The sequence below is a fragment of the Athene cunicularia genome (genome assembly GCF_003259725.1).
Source record: "Athene cunicularia isolate RWA chromosome 1 unlocalized genomic scaffold, athCun1 chr1_part2, whole genome shotgun sequence".
In the NCBI taxonomy this organism is placed as follows: domain Eukaryota; kingdom Metazoa; phylum Chordata; class Aves; order Strigiformes; family Strigidae; genus Athene; species Athene cunicularia.
The window spans coordinates 25,796,588-25,822,724 of record NW_020799092.1 but is presented as its reverse complement, the minus strand read 5'-3'; the positions used below and the strand labels follow the sequence as shown (position 1 = coordinate 25,822,724).

Sequence of the window (26,137 nt, the reverse complement as noted above, 5' to 3'; positions counted from 1 at the left end):
GGGATTGATGCTGGGGCTGATACTGTTGATCAGGTTCATTAATGACCTGGGTGATGGACAGAGCACAGCCTCAGCAAGTACTCAGAGAGCACAAAACGGGGAGGAGTGGCTGATACACCAGAGGGTTGTGCTGCCATCCAGGGGGACCTGGACATGGTGAAGAAATGGACAAAGGGGAATTTCATGAAGTTTAACAAGGGGCAGTGTGAAGTCTTCCACCTGGGGAGGTGTGGGAATTCACACTGCCCCTTGTTAGGTTTCCTGAGGCCCCAGCTGTGGGACTGTTTCAGTAGAAAGGTGGTCAGATGCTGGAGCAGCTTGCCTAAAGAAAATTGTGGAGTCTCCATTCTTGGAGATGTTCAAAACCCAACTGGACACAGTCTGAGCAACCAGCTTCAGCTGCAGAATCTCAGAATCATCTCGTTTGGAAAAGCCCTTGCAGCTCCTCCAGCCCAACCATGACCCTCCCCCTGACCGTTCCCAACTCCCCCAGATCCCTCAGCGCTGGCTCAGCCCGACTCTTCAACCCCTCCAGGGATCCCGGGGACTCCCCCCTGCCCTGGGCAGCCCATTCCAACGCCCAACAGCCCCTTCTGCACAGAAATCCTTCCTCAGAGCCAGCCTGACCCTGCCCTGGGCAGCTTGAGGCCATTCCCTCGGGGCCTGGCGCTGGGGCCTTGGCTCCAGAGACTCATCCCCCCTCTCTGCCCCCTCCTGGCAGGGAGTTGCCGAGGGCCAGGAGGTCTCCCCTCAGCCTCCTCTTCTCCAGACTGAACCCCCCCAGTTCCCCCAGCCGCTCCCCAGCAGACCTGTGCTCCAGACCCTGCCCCAGCTCCGTTGCCCTTCTCTGGCCACGCTCGAGTCATTCAATGGCCTTTTTGGGGTGAGGGGCCCAAAACTGTTGACCCTGCTTTGAGCAGAGGGACTGGACTAGGTGATCTCCGGAGATGCCTTCCAACCTCAACTATTCTGTGACTGGATGATCTTCAAGGTCTTTTCCAACAGAGAATGATTCTGTGATTCTGTAATTGCCATGGGATCTCCCTATGTGGCCTCCCTTAGCAGAGCTGTTGCGCCCAGGGCAAGCAGAGATCTGCTCTTAGGGGGCATTTCAGATCAGTCTGATTTAATAAAGCCAGGTCAACACTAGAGCCTGCTGCCTGATCTTGGACTGACAGCTGTGCCAAGCCAAACTCCTAACGGGGAGGCTGACAGAGCAGAAACGTGCATCTACTAGTTTGGCATGTTTTGCCCATGGCAAGGTGGCTGTTTTCTACTCATGCAAACACGGCTTTGCCAGTATAGTTGTCTCTCTGCTGGGAGTTTCTTTGCCAGCGTGGTAACCAGGGCTCCTCATACCATAAAAATGCTCGTCCTGCAGACGTAGCTGAAGGGACTGATCCTGCTATCCCAGGTCCGTACTGGGGGGCTGCCAGTGACCATCACTTCTGCCTTCACTGGGCTTCAGCAGGGCCCAGTGGGATCAGCACATCCCAAAATGAAGGGGAGGCTCTGTCCTGGAAAGAGATGTACAATGTAATGGGCTTCTTGATTTACACCTGTATAAGGAGAGGAGAAAGAGACTCTCAATCTCCACAGTGCTCTGCAAGCATTAACTAGTTAATGGAGGGGAATCCCAGAGGAACGGTGCTCTTAGCAGGGATTGCTGACAGATTCAGTCTATTAGCCACTCTTCTTACAAAAGGTGGTTTCATTAAGAACAGGCCTGTCACATCCCGCTTGGCATAAGCATCTCCCTCCGTCTAATGTCTCCTCTTGTGGTTGATGAAGTCTTTTGTTATCTGTGATCCAAGAAACTGTGGAAAAACCTCACTTGGTATTTTTGTTAGACTTTATTGCTTAAATTGCCCTGAATGAAGAGACCCATAAAAATTGGGTGATGAAGGCTGGAGGGGCAGGATGGGCCTGCAAACAGCAGAAGAGGGGAACATGTACTTTCTTGAACTGACTTGGTTACTTTAGGTAGTTGTGATAATTCTGCAACTCCTTTTGGGGCTTAGGACGGTTTTAATGAATCATCTCACCATGTTTTTTCCTTTTTCTTTTGAAAAAAACAGAACAGAACAAATATGACTTACGAGAAAATGTCCAGAGCCCTACGCCACTACTACAAACTAAATATTATCCGGAAGGAGCCAGGACAAAGGCTTTTGTTCAGGTAATTTTTTTTCTTTTCTTTGCCATTCCTTTCTACAGACAATTAGTTTTTGAAGAGTGAGGATGGAATTGTGTGTGGGATAGTTCATTGCCACAGCTGTAACACAGGTGACAATGGGCATACATTTGTAAAAGCTGTCTAGACCAGTGCTTCCCAGCTTTTAAGGCAACTGCCAATTTACAAAAATAGGGACCTGTTTCAATGATCAGTCAAGTCAATAGAAGTCTTTTCACTCACTTCAAGCAGGCTGTGCCATTGTTTAAGACCTTAGCTAAATGATTCATGATCTCAGCCAAACTGCTGGAAAACCCACTCCAAATTGACTTCTCCAACACTGCTGCTGGTGAGAGCTAAGCAGGGATCAGGCATTTCCTCAAACGCTTCAGCATCACAGCAGAGAAGTGCTGATGGCCACGGCTTCGGCGTTTGAGGAAGAGAGGGACCTGCAAGAGCTGTTCATCAAACCTAATGCATTGGGTTGGGTGATACAACCAAGAATTTAGGAGCTAGTGCCTGAAACACAGGTAAAGTGGGGAGTTACTGGCAAAACTGGAGTGCGGCTGGCGGAGAGTGAGAGCACTCCAGTCCTCTCCAGTCAAGACCAGAAAATCCTAGTGTGTACGTCTGACCCACAGAGCACTGAACTCAGACCAAAGACTGCTTTGATGTCAGTGGTCTGGATCTGGTAATGTGCTTGGAAATGATATCAATAGGAAGGCAGTCTTGGAGTTTGTTTTCTTAAATAGCTAACAGAACTGCATTAGCACTTAAACTATCTACAGCTGAAAAGGTTTCTGTGGAATGTCTTGTTTATGTCAGCTCTTAGAAGGAGACTTCGATGGGGGAAGGAGAGTGAAGGGAAGAAGGAATCACAGGCAAAATCAGCCGCGTGATTTTAATTTTTTTATTTTTTTTTTTTTTGCGGAAAGTTAAAACAAGGTTGCTCTAGCAGCAGCAGCACCAAGGGAACCTGGATTGCTATGGCCTTGTGTGAAGAGTGCGCTGTCCCGGGGGTATTCTGTGGTGCTGAAGAGTGAATGTGCTTATCTTGGAGCCTCTCCTTCAGTGAGGGGCACAAGCAAAACAGGAGTCCCATCTTTTCTCAACCAGGCTGCCTATTTTCTGTAGAAACTTAATACCCTTGGAGACCTCAGTTCCTCTGTCAGACTTGCCCAAAATTGACCAACAGACTCAAAGGTCACCAGGCAGTATAAAACATGAGCATATAAACCTCATTTCCTTCAGAAACTGGAAAATAAACAACAAAGCATTTTTTGCACAATTCCCAATAAAAACTTATTGATGTTGTTTTCTTAGACCTATTTATATCTGAAGAGAAAAAGAAGAACAGCTGCAAAAAATCAAGGCATTAATGTGCCTTTCTTGGCTATTTCTCGCAAGCACAGAAATAATAGGAAATGTGACTTTATAAGTAACACGCAGGCAGTTGTCATCTGCAGATACAGAGCTTTAAGGAAAATGGAGTCAGAGAAGGGTTTCTAATAGGTTGCCTGAGTGTCTTCTGCAACTAAAGAGGTCACAGATACTGTTTCTTCGTTAGCTTGTAGTTCTGGGTTGGTTTTTTAAAATTTAATCAAATGCTATTACAAATACCCATTCTTCGAGTTCCTTGACATAAAACCCAGACCAGAAAGACCACTCAAAGTGCTGCAGCACGGTTCACATCAGCCCATTTCCCACATGGTTTAGGAAACAGAGCAGACAGAATAGGGAGGGCAGTGGGATCCCTCACTGTTTTGATTTCATCCTCATGCAAGATCAACAAGACAAGCACAGGGTTTAAATCAGGGCAGTCTGGCCTGTAGGCTGTGGTGCGTTTTCACTGTGTAGCTGGGGACTGATTCACCACTTCTGCATGCTCGTTTTTCACCACCGTAACACCATTTATATCAGCAGCCTTCTTCCAGCATACAAATGGGAGTGACACAGCAGTGAGTCACAGTCCTTTTTTTTTTTGCTTTTTCTTTTTTTTATTTTTTTCCTAAATGCATATGTGCACATGATTTCCAAAATTAGAAGGGGTGGCAAAAGGTTAGTTCCAGGCTGTGCTATGCATTTGCTGAGAGACTTCAGATTCTTCAGATGAAAAGCCCTCAGCTTTATAACCTCAGAAGCAGAAGAGGAGGCCAGTCATGCCCATTAGCTGCGGCAGTGATTTTTCTGGGTTGGTGAGAGTAACGAGGCTCCTGTCAGTTAGTTTTGTTTTCACTGGGGCAAGGATACTGAGTGTATCATCAACCTGAAATAAAATCAGCTCCTCTGATTAACACATTTTGTACAGCTGAATGTTAGCCAGTACATCATTAATGAAAGACTGTGAAATTTTGTAACACTTCCAGCATAAACATCTTTCATCCTAATTTCTCCAGAAGTACTTACGAGTTAGAAAAGTGATTTGTGTTTAAACTAGGATTTCATCCTTCCTGTGCTGCTTTCTCTTCCTACGCCATTAAATTCAGAAAGCAAAAGCAGAGCTTTTCTGTGCTATCTCTGTGCAGTAGCACACAAAAGCATCCTGGCAAAGATCAAGACTGCAGACCTGCTCTGCAGACTGGTGGATGTCCTTTCCCATTTCCTACCGCTGCCGTGCCTCCCCAGAGGCAGTTTCTGTTTCTAGCCCCCCGCAGACTTACTGCATCAAGACATTAGTGCTGGGAGCCGTGGCATTCATTTACAGAGGATGCTGCTTCATTACAATTAAGCTTGCTACAATCACACAGGAAGAGACTGTCTTTGCTCACAGTTCCCTAGCCCAAAAGCTTTTTCTTTCAGGGTTTTTTTCATTTCCCAGAACTTGTTCTGACTTGGTCCTTGTCTTTTTCCACCAACCGTTCCTGTGGTGTTTCGTATTCCTCTTCGCTCAGCTACACACAAACCTGCACAAACCAGTAGCCCTCTGCCTCTCCATGCCTTGCAAGTGCTTTTGCTTTGAAATGTGCTGACCGTAAGGGTCCTTAACGTTTCTGTCACTAGACACCATAAATAAGTGTACCTGTGATGTACCAGCATCTTATGTGACAACAGCAAGCTACAGAAGGGAGAAGGAAAGGAGTAAATACCATTCCTTGTAAAAGATTATAGGGTTTGGTTCAGATTTGGACTTCCAAGGAGCAGGGGTAAATACCTGTGATGTTTTTAGTTTCCTTTCCAGGTTTGGAGGAGGGAAGACACCAGTAGGCTGGGGAGAAGCTGGGAAATACTAAAACAGGGGAGGATAGAGCAAAGATAATTTGAGGAGCTGTAGAGCTCAGGGGCCTCAACATCTTGATGAAGGTAAAAGCTGAAACCACTGGGAAATTCACTTTTTTCTCTGTTGTGCAGGTTCATGAAGACCCCAGACGAGATTATGAGTGGCCGAACAGACCGCCTCGAGCACCTTGAATCCCAGGAACTGGATGAACAAATATACCAAGAAGACGAGTGCTGAAGGGAACTGGTGCAACTGCCTCTGTGGGTCCGTGGGAGGAACATCTTGCCCGGATGGCTGGCACAGTTTGGGAGGGGAAGCAACAACACAGAAGCAGTACTTGGGGTCGCCGCTTAGCTTGAAGACCACGCAGGACCTGAAGCACCTTAACAAAACAAACTAACAGGCAGAAGTGGTGCTGGCAGAAAAGTAAAGGGGAGAAAGCCTGGACTTATGCACTACTTCACTGTTCCTACAAAGTCTCCCTTGAGTTCTTTCTTTCTTTTCGGTTTGTTTCAGTTTTGGGGGTTTTTTTGGTTGGTTTTTTTTTTTTTTCCCTAATAAACATGCAGTTTGACTTTCCTTATCTCACATAGGACAAGACGTCAGATTATGCTCTTTTTTTTTTTTTTTGGAAGGCTTTCCTATGGAAATAGAGCACTCTTATTTTCTGTGCAAGTCTCATGACATAACACCGCATAAAACAATAGCATCACAGAAGGGATTTGCTCAAGGGTTCCAGTTTGCTCCAATCAATTTACATGTGCTGCCACTGGGAAACATGTTGAAGCTACCAAAAGAATTCACCACACATACCTGTCAAACGAAGAGGAGTCACCCTTCACGCGTAGGCTGGGCTATCATCCCAGCAGAGCTTGGGCTCACCATGAGTCTTGCGAGTGGCTGTTAACTGCTGGAATATGGACCAAAACCAATCACCTAAGTGCTCCAGGGAGGAGAAAAATAAATGTGACAAACCTCTGCAGTAGACTGATGTTGACATTTTCCCTCCCTCTAGCAAAGAAGTGATAGAATGGAGCTGGGGGGGAGGGATGACAGGGACAAATACATATATATGTGTATATAGAGAAACATTTCCTATATATATGTATATATATGTAACCCCCACAATATATCCACAATGCAGAATTTCAGCTCAAAGAGTCTATAAAAAAGTGAAGGCTGAAGCATCTGTAATTACAAAGGGGAGGGGTGTTTCTTATACCTGATAGCAATTTTGGGGTGAAAGGTGAAGGACTGTTCCTCACATCATAGGGAGAAAGCAAAGGGACCCATCACATGGTTTGTATTACTCAGAAACCTCTCCAGGATCATTTTGAGCTGCTGGAGAGGTAGATGATTCACCAATCTGAAAAACTGATGGTAGAGAACTAGAGACCAAATAGCTATGCTTGTAACTTGTAATTGATTTTGGCTTTGTTTTGGGATTTGGGGTTTTTTTATGCCTCCCACGACCCTCCTCCACCCCACAGCTCTGCCATCAAGGGAGCTTGTCTCAGCTTGCCCATTCTGAACATCATTTAAAAGACAAGAAAAAAAAGAAACCCTACAGCCATGTGGCTTTCTTGGGTTTTGGTTTCATTCTGGTTGCGAGGCACCCCATTTTTTACCCACCCTGATTTGGTTTGCTGCACTGAGGGTGCTTTGCATGAGCTGAAGAGCTGTACCTAGTTTGGTCGCGGGAAGCTCAGCAGTCCTTGATGCCCAATACAAGAGAAACTACTGCCCTTTTTCATTTCACACTGCTTGGGCCACCATGCTGGGAAAGTCTGTGGTGTGTGGGCATCCAGCGATCCATCACCAGTGGTCCTTTAATGGAAGGAAGATCTAGCAGCAGAAATGATGCTTGCAGAGGGAGAAGATGCATAGAGAAGCCATGCAGGAATCACATGTGTCTGGAAGAAAGTACATCCACACCAGTTCATTAAAACAGAAAGTTTCTTTTATGGGAACACACGTACTAGAAATGGAAAAAATCAATGGGCTAATCTAATCTGTTTCAACCAAAAAAACAAGATACATTGCCACAATAGAGCTTTTATCATCTATTAAGCCAACACAACATTTGATCTTACCACATATTTACAAGAGGGTTAATCTATCTGGGAAAAAATGGCACTTGGCAATGAGTAGTGTCCCCTGTGTTTAAACAGAGATAGTCCAGTCTCACAAAAGACTTAATATTGAGCCACGGGTCGCAGAAGGAACAGCTTTGTTAAGGGTGTAGATAGGCATCATATAAAGAGGACAGATATTTTCAGAGCCGGTATCTGATGAGGAATGACAGGGCATACATCTCTCCCTAAGCTTTTCCCAGTCACATTTTTTTTATTAAATCATAGTCAATATGTTACAAGTCCCAGCACACCACATACTTTCCTTTTTCCTCCTCAAAAGGCAAGAGGTATCAGAAAGATAAGCAGACAACCTGTCACCTGCCTCTGTCATGACTCTGAAGTCTGTGGAGCTCAGGAGGTGTGAGCTTGGGAGACCCTGAGGGACTTCAGGGGTTCCAGACCTGAAACCAGAGGTCACTTGAAACCGAGGGGCCAGGGAGTTACGCTGCCACCCTGCTCAAGGGCAGCCAAGCTGCAGCCATGTCTCGGGGGCTGAGGTGAAGAGGTGTGGTGAGGAGGTGAATACGAATGACAGGTGTGATCAGAAGTAGCCACATAAAGGCTTTTACTGGTTTCTTGTGTTTCTTAGGGCATTCAGTGGTAAAAAGCAACCAAGTTTGTGCAGGGAACAATTCATATCCTGTGACAGCTGCATAACTGCATTATTTTCTTTTGCCTGCTGCAGCTACTGTTACCAGATGGTGAGGGGAAAAAAAAAAAAAAAAAGATGATAGAGACCTTCTATATAAAGTGCTCTGATGAGCCACAGGTTTTTGTCACAGCCACAGGGCACACTGCAAAACACAGAACAAGAGACAATCCACCAGTAGAAGCCCATCTGCTCACTGTGTATGCTAGCAAAGAAAGTTCATCCTCAGCACTGGGTAAGATGGGAAAAAGCAAGGAATCCTGAAATGCCGTAGGGAACTTTCTTAGGGGAAATTCTGCAGAGGAAAAAAATTCACCTTTACCAAAAATCTAAGTCAAAAGGAAAAAAGTATTTGGTGGCTGTTGAAAACTCTTCCAGTTCACCCATAAAGGACATCTTAAGACAGCTTCTTCACCACAACCACAGAGAAGACGTTCTCTCAAGGCTGATGCTAGTTGGAATGAAAATAGCCTTTGAACTTGGAGCAGATGGGTCCCACAGGGGCCCTTGCTGGCGGATGCTGTCCCCTGACTCCTGCCAGGTCTGCGTGGTGTGGGACCGCAGGGACAGGGGGCCTGTTGTGGGAGCTGCAGGATTTGAACAGCTCTTGGGGTCTTGGAAGCAAGTTTACCGGCTATGACTTAAAATAAATAAAACCAGGCTAGAGCAGCTGCATAGACAGATTCCCATCTACCTCACATCCAAATGGCAGATGCGTGGAGTGCAAACACAGCATCAACGCACTGAGCTGCCCGTCTGGGCTAGCAAAGGTAACACTGTCTTTCCACTGACCCTGATACCTGCCTTCCCTCCCCAATTTCTGATTCCCCTGTGTAGAATTTGTCAGCAGCAAAGCAGCCAAACTTTCTGCCTTTGCCACCAAAGCAAGTGGGAAAAGGGAGAACAAGTCTCACCCTTGGAGATGCGTAAAAGCCGTCTGGACACTGTCCTGGGCAAGTGGCCCTAGGTGGCCCTGCTTGAGCGGGGAGGGTTGGACCAGATGACTTCCAGAGGTCACTCCCAACTTCCAACAAAGCATCCTCACACTGTGCAGTTACGTGGGACCTTCACTGCCATCAGCTTGCTACAAATCCAAACAAGCCACAGCTGGTCAGGTAGGACATGCTGCAGTTCCACAGCGAAATGTTTTCTTGATTTGAAGTTTGAAACCTTTTGATTTTAAGTTCGAAACTGCCTCTCCAGCCAAAGAACACCACCGGGGCCCTTTCTGTGAACACTTAAGTCACTGCCACCCTCCCCAGATTTCAACCTCCACGCACGCATTCTCCAGATCTCTTTGTCAGACTGCAACCGTGTGCAAATCCAGAATGCATCAGTTCGAGGTCTTTTTTTTTTTTTTTTTTTTTTTTTTTAATAAAATTCTAGTCTGTTTTTATTGATGATGGCTTTTTGGTTTTTTAAGGTGTGGGGCTAAGGGACTGAATCAAATGAATGTAACTAAACAAAAACAAACAAAAAAGCCTATTCTCAGGGCCAGTGAGTTGCAAATAATTTTTAAAATGCCTGTAATTACATCATCTCAATAAAAAAAATTTAATATAAAAGTGGGAATGCCAAATTTTGTTGGTGCAGTCATTGCTACAAGGTCCTTTTTTAAAAAAAATATGGTACCCAAGTATCTACAGCACATAGCAGCTGTTTTCAATCAGGAAAAGAAACCTGCAGGCTTCCCATGCCCAAACAGGCATGAACAGTGCCTGGCTCTTCCCTGGGAAGTGTTGTTTGGAAAAGTTAAGGCTGTCCCTTGGAGTTGTTACTCTGCTGCCTGCCCTGAGAGCTGAGCAGAGTTCCCCGCTAGTGCCTAGATGGGTGTACCTGTTTCTCCTCCTTTCTCTTGGAAAGGATATAGAAGGAAAAACCAAAAATGAGGTGGCACAATGATTTGCATCTTCTTTAAATTGTTTGGATCCCAGCGATGGCGCAGGATGACCCCATGATAATCTGGTTATCTCTGGGTTATCCACTCAGTCGCCCCTTGCTCAGTTCTTGGTTTTCTTTCACTATTGTTTTTAAGCCACAAGCAAAGGACTAAGCACTAAACAAACCCCTCTCTCAACCAAGACAGCAAGCAAGAAGGAAACAAAGTGTGCTGTTCCCTAATTCAATCCCTTCAGGCCATTTCCCTTCATTTTAGAGGAGGAGATAGATGTCTCCTACACCCTCTCACAGCCTTCTGCTCACTCCGAACAGCAAATGTTGCAGGTTGAAGGCGTACAGAGGAAGTCCTTGGTGGTTTTGGCTACAGCTCCAGTGAGGGTTAGTCTCAGCTCAAGAACTAGTCTTGAGCCCAGAGAGACATTAGAGAACATCCTTTGGAGGCTGCAGGACAGAAGAGGCCCAACAGTGCGTGCCCAATCCATCTTCCTCTTCCATTTTCAGAATGAATTCAGCTGTATAGGAACCCTACCAGGCCAACACCAGCGCGGGGATCAAGGGTGACACACACATTTGCAGACTACAGCTACCACAGGCCCAACGGCTCCGTAACACTGCCCAGCACTGACCAGGAGACGTCAGAGGGTTTGCCAGGGTGTCAAAGGGTTTGCAAGGGTGTCAAAGAGGACCTCAATGACTGGCCACACCCCCCCGGGACTTAGAGAGGCTGCCGGTGAGGAGCTGACAGCAGCATTTTTTAATTACGTAGAAACCCATTTTAAAGTAATACTTAGCAGGAAGGTTTTTACTTCTCCCAGATGATTCTACCTGTGAGGCATGAGCAAACAAACAACCCCATGCTTTTTTTCCTCTCAAAGATTGGTTCAGACAATCCCGACTTCAGTTTGAAACCCAAGCAGCTTCCCAGCAACGCAGAAAAAGCCACCTATGAAAGGTGTGAGGCCACACGGAGAGGATGCCTGACCACGGTAGGAAGCCAAAACCCAAGCATGCTTCATTAGTCACCTGAAAGAAAAGACTGGTGTGTTGGTGTAAAAATAGGACAGGGCCAGGTGGAGCTACCGCATGTCAGCTCTTTCCGTACTGGATTCCCATCCACCCAGGGATCTGCTGGCTACACTGGATTCACCCTGGGCAGCCCCTTGCCCAGTTCTGCTGCAGACAGCAGCATTCCTTCTCGCCCCATGCAAAGCCCAGCAGAACTGGAAGCCATGCCATATTAAACCCACCTGATAAGAGAATGGTGCCCTAAGGAACACGCGCTGCCATCCCACCAGGACCAGCAAGGAGGAAGAGGCTGGGGATGGAGGAAGGAAAGGGATGCAGCTCTGTTCAAGCTTTCCCCTCACTGGACAGTCTCCTAAGAGCCCAAAATAAAGTTGGGTGATGCTGGAGGATGAGCTTCCCAGTACCTACTTCTAAAAGAGTTAAGGACATGAGGTGCCAAGAAATCGATGTCAGGGCAGCTGCAACTCCAGCACAAAATGTAAGAGGGGATTGTGCCCACTGATGAGCAAAATCGCATCAGTTTCTTCACTCCAGGTGTTCCTACGTGTTTCTCCCAACCAACTCAAAAATTATGTGCTGTTTTGCAGCCAAGGAAGAAAAAGAAGGGCAAGAGCCTGTCTTCCTACCTTCATCCCTCCAATCCGCTCTTTCCTCACCTTGCTGCCTTAAGAAAAGGGGAGCGGTGTGTGGGTGCTCAGCAGGCACCTGTCCCCTACACGGAGAGACGTCAGCAGCTCAGGCCTTGCTGCCAAGCGCCCAGGGACCTGCCATCCGCCAGCCCCCTGGCTCAGCCCGAGCTGGCTCCAACGGTGGCCATGTCACCAGGGAATGAAACGGCCTTTTTCCTCATCCCCTGTGGCAGTAATGTTGTATCCCTGCCATAACAGCCCTCAATTGCTCAAAAGGACAGCACTAACAGTGCTTAATGACCATGTTCCACGGTTGATCATCATAAGCTGGGCAACCTGTTTGCTTATGGACTCACCCCCCCGCCCTCCAAGTGCCCCTGGTTAGACAGGAAGGGTAAAGATGAGGTTGTGTGTAATGGTTCCCTCTGCAGGACACCAATTTCTTCCTGTGAATCTTCCAAGACTGAGGCAGGCTAAACATACAAATGGCAAAAAAATATAAAATCTGGTAATTCCTATAGAGAATTGGAGCAGTGCAGACGTTTACTTCCATGTTGCCCACTTATCAACAAAAGCAAGTGCGTGCAGCTCTGCCAGCCTCAGTAGAGCATCAGGTGTGTTCCTGCACAGGAACCAGGCTGAGATACCAATTTAACACCAGGCAGACCCTCCTTCCGTGACTGTACCAAGCCGGCTCCCACAAACTACAACCAACATTTAGCGGGGGGGGGGGGAAAGAAGAAAACAAAGAAAACACAGAGCCCTCCCATAAGACAATAGAGGTCATTATGACTGATATGATCAGTTGTAAAACCTGCGGGGACATATCAATCTCTTTTCCTCCTGCAAACACCTGTGCGTAAAGTTTCTCAGCATCTCAAAGTGCTGGAGAACAGCCGCAACAGGAAGAATGATAACTGTTCAGGAATTAGAACTGATCTCCTGCTGCCTGATAAACACTGTTAGCCTGGGGTTGTTGACTTGAAGCCAAGCTCTGCTAAATGGACAAAGTTCTCAAGTCAACGCTTCCTGGTGTTTGACAAGGCAAATGGAAGGAACTGGAGTGAAGACAGCTCAGACAAAGCAGGTATTGTTTCCTGTGGGCCCCATAAAGATGTAAGCACATGACCCATCAGAAGAAAGGGAGGAAAAGAAGCAGGGATGGCATGAAAGCTGAGGCAAGTAAAGAGTCAGTTTGGATGATCACAAAGATGAAAGCTGGGAGTGTTCACCACATGCCTTCCCAAGGGCAGGGCCAAGGTCAGTAACTTTGGCTTGGCTGGTGCATGCTTGCAGGATATGAACCAGTCTTGATTCAAAGACCTGCAGAAGGAGGACTCCACCTCCTCTGTACCAAAGGTTAATCATCCCCTGCATTAAAATCTGTCCCTTTCTTTCCATTTAACTGTATCTTAACTCCACTTCCAATCACTAGGTCTCGTTATGCTTTTCTTCACTAAATTCTGTGAATTCTGTATTCCCACCCATACACAAAGATCCTTACTGACTGCCATCAGTGCGACTCACACACGTCTTGTTTTTCCAACTCAACAAGCCGAATGCAAGGCAGGAACTGAAGTTCTGTTGTACAACAGCTTCCTGGAGGGGCTGCTCCCAGCTCCGAGAGCTTGCAGGGCGCAGCCACCCTTGTTTCTTGGGGTGCTGTCTGGGCCGCTCCTGTGGGAAAGGCTCCAGAGAGCATGTCAGCCTCTTGGGAACTGGCTGATGTGAAACACAAAGGGGAAAGGGAGAGACCCACATCGAGGAGCCACTTCAGTCCCATGAGAGCCCAGGCAACCCAACAACCACGCTTCCTCCAACCCTCCAGCTAGGGTGCAAGGCTTTGTCCCTGCCTGGGAATGACCCTGGGGAGATTGCCTGCAAATACAGTAGCAAATACATCAGCAAAAGAGGCTGCCTGTTTCCTTATTTCTTTTCAAAATGCTCTTATATTGGTGAATGCTCTTGGGAACAGGCTGTCTCACAGATGAAGGTTTTTTTCCTCTTCACATGCCTCCCCAGCTCACATCCCAGTTCACTCCTAAAAATTCAGTGGAATCAGCAAGCAAGAATAATTAACAGGCAACTAAATTTCACACGGCCAGGACTTCACCCAGCATTCGATTCACATAGTCCAACCCACTGCTGAAATTTCCTCAACATTACACAGAACAGGAGGAAAATGGGCCAGACAGATCTGCAGTTCCAGCGCTAACAATTTCATGCATGAAGCGACACCTTTGCTGTGCTAAAGCCAGTGGAAATTAGGGCTGTATAAAATCTGTGCAACACAGGGAGCTGAGCAGTGTCCACCAAAAATATCCTACCCAGGAAAAACTGAGGGTTTGCTACAAAAATAAAACTTAGCCCCCACAGCAGCTTCCTCAACCAAGCCAGTTCCCACCCTGAAGTGAAAAAGATAATTTGTTTTGATGGGACTTTGCAGAGATCTGGATTCACTGCTGACATCCATCAGCTCCCAAGACAGATGAACTGACAGCACAAAATCAGCCTCAGACCCAGTTATCAAGGACTTAGGTGCCCAGGGTTGTCAAGTCATGTGTTTTCCAATTAGAAGAGTTTCATTAGAAATGTTTTCACACCAAAAGAGAAGTCTGGTGTACAAAAAAGAAATGCTTCATAAAATTAAGCCAAGCCATCTCAAGACGGAAGAACATACGGCCCAGTTTCCGAAAGGACTGATTAACCCACAGTTTTTGCTGAAGTCAACAGAAACCACTGGTTTTGCATTTGGAAATTGGACTGCTTCTTTAGGCTCCTACATCCATTAAGGTATATTATTGAGGGTACTTTGCACTGCTCTTTTCAAACAGCTCAGATCCAGCCACTTTGCAGAGTTTTCCTTGCCTAATGCCAAGGCCCAGACACGTCTGTGTGCTCAGCCAGCCTCTTGGCTGCCCTGCACCCCACCTTTGCAGGAGCCTGGCTTAGGGAGCAGTGCTCAGCGGTGGACGAGGGAATGGGTGAGTGACACCCCTTCAGTGCAAGGGCTGGTCTCCATGGAGGGAGGGCAGGAGCAAAACACAAATGCCATATGAGATACCCAAGACATCTTCACAGGCATGGTGGGACATGCTGAAGACACGCATCTGGTTTCCCAAACAGAATCCCAGAATCATCTCGTTTGGAAAAGCCCTTGCACCTCCTCCAGCCCAACCATGAGCCTCCCCCTGACCGTTCCCAACTCCCCCAGACCCCTCAGCGCTGGCTCAGCCCGACTCTTCAACCCCTCCAGGGATCCCGGGGACTCCCCCCTGCCCTGGGCAGCCCATTCCAACGCCCAACAGCCCCTTCTGCACAGAAATCCTTCCTCAGAGCCAGCCTGACCCTGCCCTGGGCAGCTTGAGGCCATTCCCTCGGGGCCTGGCGCTGGCTCCTTGGCTCCAGAGACTCATCCCCCCTCTCTGCCCCCTCCTGGCAGGGAGTTGCAGAGGGCCAGGAGGTCTCCCCTCAGCCTCCTCTTCTCCAGGCTGAACCCCCCCAGTTCCCCCAGCCGCTCCCCAGCAGACCTGTGCTCCAGACCCTGCCCCAGCTCCGTTGCCCTTCTCTGGACACGCTCGAGTCATTCAATGGCCTTTTTGGGGTGAGGGGCCCAAAACTGAACCCACTCAGCGAGGGGCGGCCTCCCCAGTGCCGAGCCCAGGGCTCAGATCCCTTCCCTGTCCCTGCTGGCCACGCCAGTGCTGACACAAGCCAGGATGCCACTGGCCTTCTTGGCCCCCTGGGCACACTGCTGGCTCCTGTTCAGCCAGTTGTCAATCAACACCCTTCAACAAACGCTTCTGCTTTGGGAAGTGCAGTGACAAAGACAAACTGTCAGGGGAGGATAAAGCCACCCTTTTACCTTCATGGCAGGTGACTTGATAGAGACCTTTTCAGGGATGAACTCAGCTTTTGTGCTCCAGACCACCAGCAAAAGGGTTGGGGGTGTCCCCTAAGTGCAGCATCCATGGCCAAAGCAGACGTGCGCGGCCTGCGAAGGGACAGAGGGAGAGATGCCCGCTCCCTGCTGAAAAGCAAACAACAGAGCACAGCTACGGGTGTGAGAGGCCGATTGCAAAAGCGTAAATATTTATCCAAGAGAATTTTAGAAAGAAGGAAACATTTTTCATTTGGTTGTAAGTCTTTCAGGAAATTATTCATTTTTCCAATGAAAACATTTTCTTTCAATTCAAAACAACTGTTTTTCGCCTGGCTTTTGTTTACAAAAGAAGGAAGAGTTTCAGCTCTGCCCTTTTTCATCCGTCCTCCACAAAATGTCAACCAAGCCTCACGTCTTGGGTTGAGAAGTCATTTTTTGGAAAGAAAAAGGAGTGTTGTGAGGCTTTGCTGAGCAGCTGTAGCTACTGCTGCAGAGAGGAGAGCAGAATGATCCTGCTCCCCTCCACCTGTTGGAGAAGGCACCAGGTTATTTGTAATGAGCTCGTTAGAGCCTAAGGCTGGCTGCCAGAAAAGTAAAGGGGAAAAACAATTCATTTACCTCTTCAAGAGCCATTTAAGCAGTCCTAGGCAGAAAATGAACATCTTCTGTCTCTAGTTCAGTCCTACTTTTTCCACCTTGATAGTTTTTATGTAAGACAGATGACTCCTGGGGAGTCCCAGCCACATGGGGTCTGTATGCAATGAGTGAGCAATTTCCAGTCCACAAAATAACTGTCCTGTTGTCTTTTATCTCCTGTTTCATAGCAGTGTTGCCAGCTTCCCTAGGCCTTGTGCTATGACTGAGGGCTGTTAAGCCAGTCTATCGCTAAGCCCAGCTTCCCCAAGGAGTTTGTTCCTCAGAGGTGACATCTGCCCCCACCCTCCACCGGGACTCAAACAAAGAGGTGTTACCTCTGGCTTCACAGATTGTATCAGCTGCTGTGGTCATAACATGAACAATCAAGTGAACTATTTGGTTGTAATTTAAATCTTATGAATGCTGAAACAGAACATAATTGAATATAAATCATAGGCCATGGACACAGAAACTGTCCCCGAGCTTGTAGGCCACCTTTGGCATCAGCAAATATTAAGTGTCTTAACATACAACCAAATTGGGAACATAACATGGTAAATCCATCTGAATACAGGAATGGATGTGCCTGTGTGGGAACGAAGAGGTGTCAGCCCACTGACAAGCATGAGTTGTTACAAACCAGCAGGAGACAACACGCTGCTTCCAGGAGCAGCTGCAGAAACGAGAGGCACACACAGCTGCGACTGAGGCTAACAAGGGGAAAAAAAGGACAAAAATACAGTAGAGAAACAGCTTCGCAGCTCTGACCGCTCCTGTGACCTGTCCTCTGGAGCAGCCAACACAACCTGGCTTACCCTAATTGACAGCAAGAAGCCTCTCTCCCACATTTTCAGCCACAAATGTTAGTCTGGTAAACCCAGGTCCTCCCACGTGTTCCCACCACCCTCCCAGTGCATGGACCAGCCCTTTGGCGGCCACCACACACACTGACCTAGGCGAAAATAACCTGGACAGAAAAGAAGGGGCTGGTTTTCAGCTGCTTCAGCTCCACGATCATCTGACTCACTGCCCAACTGTGCAAACAGCAACGCTGCTGCAAGATGGACAGCGAGAACATACACCCCAAACTGAGGAGAGGAAAAGACTTCAATCTGCTTAAAGTAATTGGGAAGCCGCAGCCTTGCTATCTCCCCACTTGGGCCATCTGCTTCCCATGGAGCTCCATGCTGCCATTTTCTTTGTGTTTTCTGCCATCTAACCACCCATCCCTACCCAACACAGCTCCATAGTGATTCACTTTCACAGAATCCCAGAATCATTCAGGTTGGAAAAGCCCCTCGGGATCATCGAGTCCAACCCTCAGCCCGACTCTACAAAGTTCTCCCCTACCCCACATCCCCCAACATCTCATCCAAACGGCCCTTAAACCCCCCCAGGGATGGGGACTCCCCCCTCCCTGGGCAGCCTATTCCACTGTCTAACCAGCCCTTTTGAGCAAACCAGGCTGGAAAAGTGAATTCCTGGGGCATGGTGCAGTCTTTGCGCACTGCAGAGCGGCAGAGCTAGAGGCTGTCCCGCTATCTGAGCAGGTGCAGGCAGCTGGTTGATGTTCTTCAAAAGAGTTTGTATGTGTGCAGCTCTCCGAGGCTTTCAGCTGCAGCCCTCACCATTTATTTTCTCCCTTTCAGTTATACCCCTTCACTATTGTTCTCTGGAACCATCTGCGAGCAGCCAACAAACCCAACAGGTCTGCTTCAAAAGAGCCTATAGCTCCTCTGTCTGGGGTTTAATGCCTTTCGTGGCTGGGCAGAGGAACAAGAGAGGGGCAGAGGAACACTGAAGACACAAGCAGCAGAACGGGGCACCCCCATGGTTTGTACAGGAAGCCCCAGTTCCCATGGCTGGACTCTGCTGCCTTTCACAGGCGCTGCTCCTTTACTCACCAGGGAGCACCACGTCTCCCCACACCACATCGTTGCCCTCCACCGGTGGTCTCCTGTGGCAAGACCACCCTACGTGTAGGCTTTAGAGAGAAGCCCCATCCTTTCCAAGATAAAAATCCGCCAGAAAGAGAGTTCACTTCAGTACAAGTTACATCTGATTATCCAAAACACATCACAGTCTCCCGGCTGCTTCCTTGGCACTGCAACACGCACTTCCAGCACCCTCCAAAAACCAGCCCTTTCGTCTTGGATAAGGAGTTGGCCACAGAAGTAACCACCTCCACACAAGATTGCTGTAATTCCCAGGCTCTGAAATCCGCAGGATATTCACTTGCCAGCTCCCACCACTATTTTGATCTTTGCAGCCTCAGTGAAGATGAGCTGGGGGAAGGTGATGGGTGTTGCAAGCTAGACGGGTGTTGCTCTGCTCACAGCAGCAGCGGGTACTTTCCTAATGTCCCCAATTGCCCTCGAGCAATTCCCTCTCCCCTTGAACCCTTCTGGTCCTTTGCTGCGTGGTGAAGTCCAAGAAAAACACCGAGGGGATTTTGGGGGGTTCAGTTCTGTTGTTTAGCATCACGTGAGGAGCTCCCATTGCCACAGCCTCGTGTGGCAGCTGCCTCCAGAAATCCCCTACGCGTGACCACGTGCTTGTGTGAGCAGCACACACAGGCAGCAGAGCCACAGCATGCCGAGGCCTCTGGCCTGAGCATTTCTCGAGGTGTGCACCCCAGCACCTCTTGGATTTGACTTATTCAAGCACATGATTAATCACTTTTCCAAGCCAACAGTGCAAACAGATAGTCCTGGTTCCTGGTCCCTCCTCTCCGTTTCCTCCCCTAAATGTACCACGTTCATTAGTTTAATTTAACCCTGCAGACTGCTCAGGGGTTTTTGCACCTTTGCACAGATATTACACTAGGTGTGCAGACCTCTGCTTGCATTTATAGTCAACAACTTCAGTCTCCTCTTCTGAGACCTACAGAAAAGCACAAGCACTTGCCAAAGACAAATTGTTTTCATTCTCTTCCCTCCCCCTATAAGGAGGTGAGAAGGATATTGCAATAGGTGTTGTACTCCCCACCCACATTTTTTCTGACTGCCAAATACATTGCATCAGGAACAATTAGAAAATTTTTCTTTGTGTGGGCCCTTAGACTATATATATAAAATGCAGAAACATTTTTTGTCTTAAAAAGCAATCCAAAAAACACCTCCTGCATGATCTTTGGACTAGCTTTCAGGGAACCAGTTCAGCTGATAGGGAAAGGCACCATACTAGAGGGATACCTACAGCCACTGATGCTGAGCTGATCTCCCAGCCTTAAGAAGAGAGAACTGGATGCTCAGGGGCTGTTTATTCCATCAATGAGACAAAGATACAAGGAGAAAGAGCTTTTTGAAAGTTACAGCTGCACTCACTCACCACAGAAGGAGATTGCGGAAAACACAGCCTAGGTCTGCAACGACTTCTGCTTCTGCCAACGCTGGCGTGTTGTTCCCCAAAGTACCTTCTCAGGGAGCAGGGCCCTGTAACTCAGTGTGGTAAACTGGCACAGCAAGAATGAAACCAGATTGATGTTCATCAGTCACCTGACCCAAGATGAGAACTTCAACATCCATTACTGCCATTGCACACAGAAGCACAAACAGAATCACAGAATCATCTCGGTTGGAAAAGCCCTTGCAGCTCCTCCAGCCCAACCATGACCCCTCCCCCTGACCGTTCCCAACTCCCCCAGATCCCTCAGCGCTGGCTCAGCCCGACTCTTCAACCCCTCCAGGGATCCCGAGGACTCCCCCCTGCCCTGGGCAGCCCATTCCAATGCCCAACAACCCCTTCTGGAAAGAAATGCTTCCTAATATCCAGTCTAAACCTTCCCTGGTGCAACTTGAGGCCATTAACTCTTGTCCTATTGCTTATTACTTGGCTCCAGAGACTCATCCCCCTCTCTGCCCCCTCCTGGCAGGGAGTTGCAGAGGGCCAGGAGGTCCCCCCTCAGCCTCCTCTTCTCCAGACTGAACCCCCCCAGTTCCCCCAGCCGCTCCCCAGCAGACCTGTGCTCCAGACCCTGCCCCAGCTCCGTTGCCCTTCTCTGGCCACGCTCGAGTCATTCAATGGCCTTTTTGGGGTGAGGGGCCCAAAACTGAACACACCAGACATCAGCAGACGTCAGCATGAGAGCCCAGCTAAGATCTGTGAATGGCACTTGTCAGACAGACTGAAGGCAGTAAGTGACAGTTCATCTCCAGACATTCAGGCAGGTTCAGGAAGAGCCCTTCCAAATCAACATCCCTGACTAGAAGAGGTGCTTCATCTACAAGCTTAGCTGTGTCTTGGGATGCATGTTCCAGACAAAGGGTGCCTGCATAATCCTCCATAACCAGTTGCAGCAAATATTTCAAACAGTAGCATAATTTTGTTTCATGCTGTCACTCTTTAATGCTTGGTATTCCTCGGACCTGTCCTGCACACCTACATAAAGCATACTCTAGCTCCCACTGCTACCCTGTCCACAGACCTCAGGACTTCCCAGGAGTTTCAGTTACCAGTAGCTGAACTGCAGGGCTGGAAGTTCATACTCTTGGGTTCTAACTGGAGTCAGTAACTCCAGTGGCATGGGGCTGTGGGCTGGGTGTGGACTGCCAGGGACTGCCAGGGGAGTGGGATGCATTGGCTAGGTCCAGCTGGAGGTGAGGCCAGAGAAGCAATGTTTAGTCCCAGCTCTGCATCCAGGACCCCCCAGGAAGGAGATTTGCATTTAGTATCCTGACTAAAGTCAGGTTTTGTTCAGGATCAAACACGGGCAAGATCTTTGTCCCAGAGCTACAGCTGTGATGAGGTGGAGCTGAACTGGGCAGAAGCCCTCACTCGCTGCTCGTGGTGCCTCCACCTCCAGCCCCCAGCCCAGGGCTGAGCTCAGCAGCCTTCACCCTTGAGCTGCTGTGCCTGCACCAGACCATCCCCACCTTGCCAAGGGGGCTCTGGGGTCCTGCACCTCACCAGCTCCAGCGTACCCCCACCCAGCACCACTGGCGGCAGCGGCGAAGGCTCCAGTGAGCAGCAGACGCCCGTCTATCACAACGGGTTATCACTTTCCTCTGACACAAAGTAAAACGCTCCCCACCTTGCTGCCAGCAACCCCAACCACATCACAAACAAGGAGGAATCTACAGAAGTATTCAAAACATCTGGATGTTGTGCCACCACGGCAATTAAATCCACGCTCACTTTCTCACACAGCGCCTGGAGGGAAACCGACTGCACGGCGGGGCAGAGGAGGACATGCCGTAGTAATCTCGGCTTCCTCATAGCCCAGCTCCATGTTGCAACCTCTGAAACCGTCCCGAGCAGCAGGCCTTGTCCCGGGAGCCCAGTCAACCCTCTCCAGGGTGGGTTCCCTCTCTTTTGAGGAGAAGCAAGGCCCTGCACCCACGAGGGACTGCAATGCCCAGGGCTGCATCTCCTTTAGCTGCTTTCTTGGAGGTGGAGCAGTAGCTGAGCGGGGCTGGGGAAGAGAAACATCCGCCTGGGCACAGCCAGCAGGTTGGCGCTTTCAGAGAGGACTGTGCCACGCCAGGCTCCTCTCCCCTGCCTGGTTAAGCCCCCAGCTCCAGAGCTGTGGCTGCTGCCTTGAGGAGGCACGGGGAGACATCCCACCCTGGGCGAGTGAGGACATCGGTGCAGCTGAGGTGCTTCGAGCACTCTCCCCCTCGCAGCCTGCCAGAACAGGTTCCGTCAGCTCCTTCCTTCCTTGTGCACACAGCAGAGCGGGGCTCTCCCACCCGCCCCGCCTGGGGCCAGGGGGTACCTGCGTGCCAGTGGCACCCCTCATGGAAAGTTTCCCATGGATTTTGTTTCCATCAGGAAAAAAAAAAAAGGGAGTTTGCCACAGTGTGACCGCACTGCAGCAGTACCTCAACCTCGGTGGCATCTTAGGGTGCACGGGGCGGGTTTCCACCAGCACTTTGGGCAGCCGAGGTGTGCTGTCCGATGCCCAGCCTCTCCGACCCGCATGCTGCAGGCCCCTACCTTCACAGAATCATCTAGGTTGGAAAAAGATCACCTAGTCCAACCATTAACCTAACATTGACAGTTCTGAACTACACCATATCCCTAAGCGCTATGTCAGCCCTTGAACCAGCCCAGACAAATTCAACTTGGAAATTCCTCATCAGCACCACCAATTCCCACTTTTATTTTCTGCCTCAGAAACACAATGGAAAAGAAACTGCAAAAGGGGCATTTAATTAATCATATTTCTAGCTCCAAACTTTTCTATCACCGGCACCAAATTTCCAGCGAGGGAGTTAAGGAGAACAATAACACTGCTCTGAAGTCAGGAAAGAGATTGCTGCTGGAGGGCTGCACAGGAGCTCCCCAGCACTCTTGCTGCCTGTTATCCGTGAACAAAATACCAAGCCAGCATCCAAACGTAGCTCACGTTACCTCCCAGTCTCTCACCCTTAGGCTCCCATTGCTTTCAATGCCTTTGGACAAGGCACATACTCTCTCGATTATCTTTTCAGCAGAAGCTTCTAGTTTACTTGCAGCCCACAAATACCTTTTTGTTCCAGCTGATTTCATTACTTGGTAGAAATACGCTCTTTGCAGTGCGGGTAAGCTTGGCTTTACATGGATGTGTGGTGCCTAATAAAGCAGGGCCCTGCTTACTCACTGGAGTTCCTAGACGTTCATTCAATAGAAATAAAGAACAATTTGGCAACTTGGCTAGCAGGCTACAGGCTGCCGGCCAGTTTACAAATCAGTAACCAACTCAATGAGACTAAAATCCTCTGCCTGGGTTCAGCTGGATGAAGTATTTTTGCAAATGCTGCATTTTCTGGGAAAATGGCATTTCAGATGGACTGACAAGAACTGCAAGTTCAGGTCAAGTGAAGGAAATAGTTCCAGCTGAAAGAAAGCAGGAAAAATATTATAGCGTTGAAAAAGTTTAGTCTGGCATACTCGAAAATCGTTTGTTCCAGAAGTGTCAAATGGAAACTTTTTGGCTTTTTCACTTCAGGATGGAAATTTTCATTTAAAGATTGACCTAAATTTCTAAAAGGAAGATATTAAATAATAGCAGTAAGAAAGAGATTATACCACTCTGGATCACATATGGCATTGCAAAATAATAAATATTTGGGTTTCTTTCTTAATTTTTCTAGGGGAAAAAAATCCTGATCTTCTTGGGAAAAAAATCCTGATCTTCTTTGCCTTGAACCAGCACTTCTCCCCGAAAAATTCACCTTAGCCACTGAGCAAAACCATGGTCACCTCTCCACTGGGTTTTGCAAACACTAAGAACAGCTCGTAGCATGCCTTCAGAATAAGTTTTTTTGGTGTAGACAACCAGGACCACAGAGAAATGACTCAATATATTCAGGGACACAGGATGGGCAAGGAGAGTCAGAAATAAACTCTAGGCCTTTTGATCCGTGATTTCCTGGTCAATAATACACTGTGTGGCTGTCACTGACTGGGATGCTTTTTTCTCCTGCTAAACGATCGCTTCACACTCTTCCCAGAGTCCATTTGAGGAATGTTTTAGAGTCGCAGCATTATCAACATGGGAAAATGAAATGCGGAGAGATTTTTGAGCTGCGTTTACATAATAAGCAGCCTGCAAATTTGGGGCGCCTGTGTTTTTGGCTGCCTGACTTCAGATACCCGCAGCCTGATTTGCATGAGTATTATGCACCCAGAACTCCTACTGAGATCAAAAAAACAACTCGGTGCCTCTGCAAAAACAGGTTGCTGGCATCCAAAAATGGAGGCACGCAAATTCAGCACATTTTTCCAAAATCTGGGTCCGCACCCCTCATCCGAGGCAGCCGCTGAGTTAAATGCAGAGTTATGCCTCAGCAGTTCCTGGAAGAGTCCAACCCAGTTTCAACCTCTACAAAAATCCACCAAAACCCCTTTTAGGATTTTGGAGGCTGCCTGTTGTCCTCTGCTCTCTGGGTTTTTTTAATCACCCTGATTTGAGGCATTTCTTCTCGAGCCTAGAAATACTAAAATTGCCCCACACTTGCTATGGGCCACCTAGATGTGCATACACATACCCAGCACAAAAGCAGTTGGTTTAGAGCAGACACCGTGAGGTTTTGCCGAAGAGCAGATACGAACTGAACTTGAACAAGGAGCCCATGTTGTCCGTGGGCTTTCACCGTGCTGCGAGGTGAGTGCTGACCATGCTCAGCAGCCCCAGGTTACCACAGCCTGTGTGCTCACCACCCCTCTGTCAGAAAGCCGCAGCAAACAGAGGTAAATGTAGACCACGTGTCATCAGTCTGTGGCCAAAATAAACCAGAAAGAAGATTCAGCAACACTTCTTGCTTTTCTAGGAGCAAGGTGAACACTAGAACGTTCTGCATCGACTGTCTGTAACGTCTACCTGTGGCGTTTTGCTTGTTGAGTTTTGTTGGGTTTTTTTTTTTTTCCCAAGTGGATGGAGGCAGCTGTATGTGGCTTGAAGTAGGAGCATATGCTGCCAGAGTTTGGAAAGGGCAACGTCATGCCCGGGTAGTTAGCCTAACAACGACTGGGCTCCATCCAGCTGTGGCAGGACTGCTGGGTGGTTGCTTTCATGTGCTTTCTGTTTCACGTTCATCACCCTGGCATCCGAGCAGTTTGCATCTTGGTTTAGCAAAGGTTTAACCACAAGAGCTCTCTCCTTGCGATGAGGGGGAAGGGCGAGAGGCTGAGTGCTTCACAGAGGGTGGGGTACAGAAATGAGCTGAGCAGATTTCATCTAGCCTTGCTTTTGACTCTGATCTTCATCAAACGCAGCTCGATAGGCAGGCAAATCTGCTGCAGCCCGTGGAAAGGCAGTTGGCGGGGTCATCGCGCCGGGACGGCGGTGCCCAGGGGAGCTGCGCCAGGCTGGGCTCCAGCCGCAGGTGCTGACGATGCTGCAGAGGGACCATTTCTGAAGATGCTCAGCAGCTTTGCACCCTCTGCCTTTGTCGCAGGCAGTGTTAAAAAGCCACGCTTCCCTGTGGAAGAGGAACGACAGACAGAGAGCCAGAGAGGGTGTTAAGAAAAGAAATCTAATCATTTATAAAAAGCAGCTTAACCCAGGTGGCCATAGGTACTCTGACAATCTGTTCTGGGCAAGAATTGTATTTCCTGCAAGTTCTTTCACTTATGTCAGTCTGTGTTTCAAATCAGCTTTGACACAACCTCAGAGACGAAGGCTTTGAAGTCTGAACTAAATGTGCTACAGAGATCATTATTCATAACCACTCAGACGGAGAGGGAATATTTTCCTTTTGAAAGGTCCTGCCAAACCTGTCCTGTGCTTTGTTTGCTTTCAGAGGCACTGTGGTCATTCTTTGGGAGGAAAGAGGATGGAGGAAAGAAAGGGTGATAACAGTCTGGCAGGGAACAGCCTTCAAAAATCACTGATCAAAAATTCACTAATTAAGAAAGTACGGAGACCATCCCAGCTGGAAACCGCTGCTTTGCACGGACTCCACCTAAAGGACTTTTGCGCAGAAGCTTCCCCAGGGAGCAGACTTGGGCCCAACTCTGTGACATCTTCATCTGCATCGATTTTACTGAGAGTTAAGCTGCCGAACTTTGTAGGTCAGTGGTTCTATTTGCAGTGGCAAGGTGCAACCCAAACAGCGAGTGTTTACATATTTGGAGAGCACAAATCCAAGTCAGTCCCCAGGGAGAGCAGTAATCATCTAGGATTTTACAGTACAGGGATTGGCAGGGTTGGGGCTGCATACATAGGTCTCCAGAGCAGCTTTGAAGATATCTAATTTTTACATAGGAGTTATGAGAACGAGTTTTGGCTGAAGTTCTGTGTAATAGTCATCTCAAATGCCCTGGGGCCCAACCTGCTCCCACTAAAATCCCTGGAAAGGCTCCAAGGCAGCAAGCCGAGACCCTTGCTCTCTGTGCCTACTCTTCTTCTAGTGCCTTTCCTCTGTTCATTTGTCCTCCACTTATTTCTGCTTTTCTTCCCCCCC

General features: G+C 48.4%; 1 protein-coding gene across 1 annotated transcript in view; it reads left to right on the top strand.

Annotated features, from left to right (window-relative positions):
* The window catches only part of ETV6 (ETS variant 6), a 97,861-nt gene extending 88,327 nt beyond the window's left edge, over positions 1–9,534 (top strand). Inside the window, exons 7-8 of the mRNA XM_026864362.1 lie at positions 2,079–2,179; positions 5,522–9,534. Coding sequence (XP_026720163.1) covers positions 2,079–2,179; positions 5,522–5,627 — 207 coding nt within the window. The 3' untranslated portion in view covers positions 5,628–9,534. The remainder of the gene's footprint in view (positions 1–2,078; positions 2,180–5,521) is intronic.
* The last annotated feature ends 16,603 nt before the right edge of the window (positions 9,535–26,137 follow it).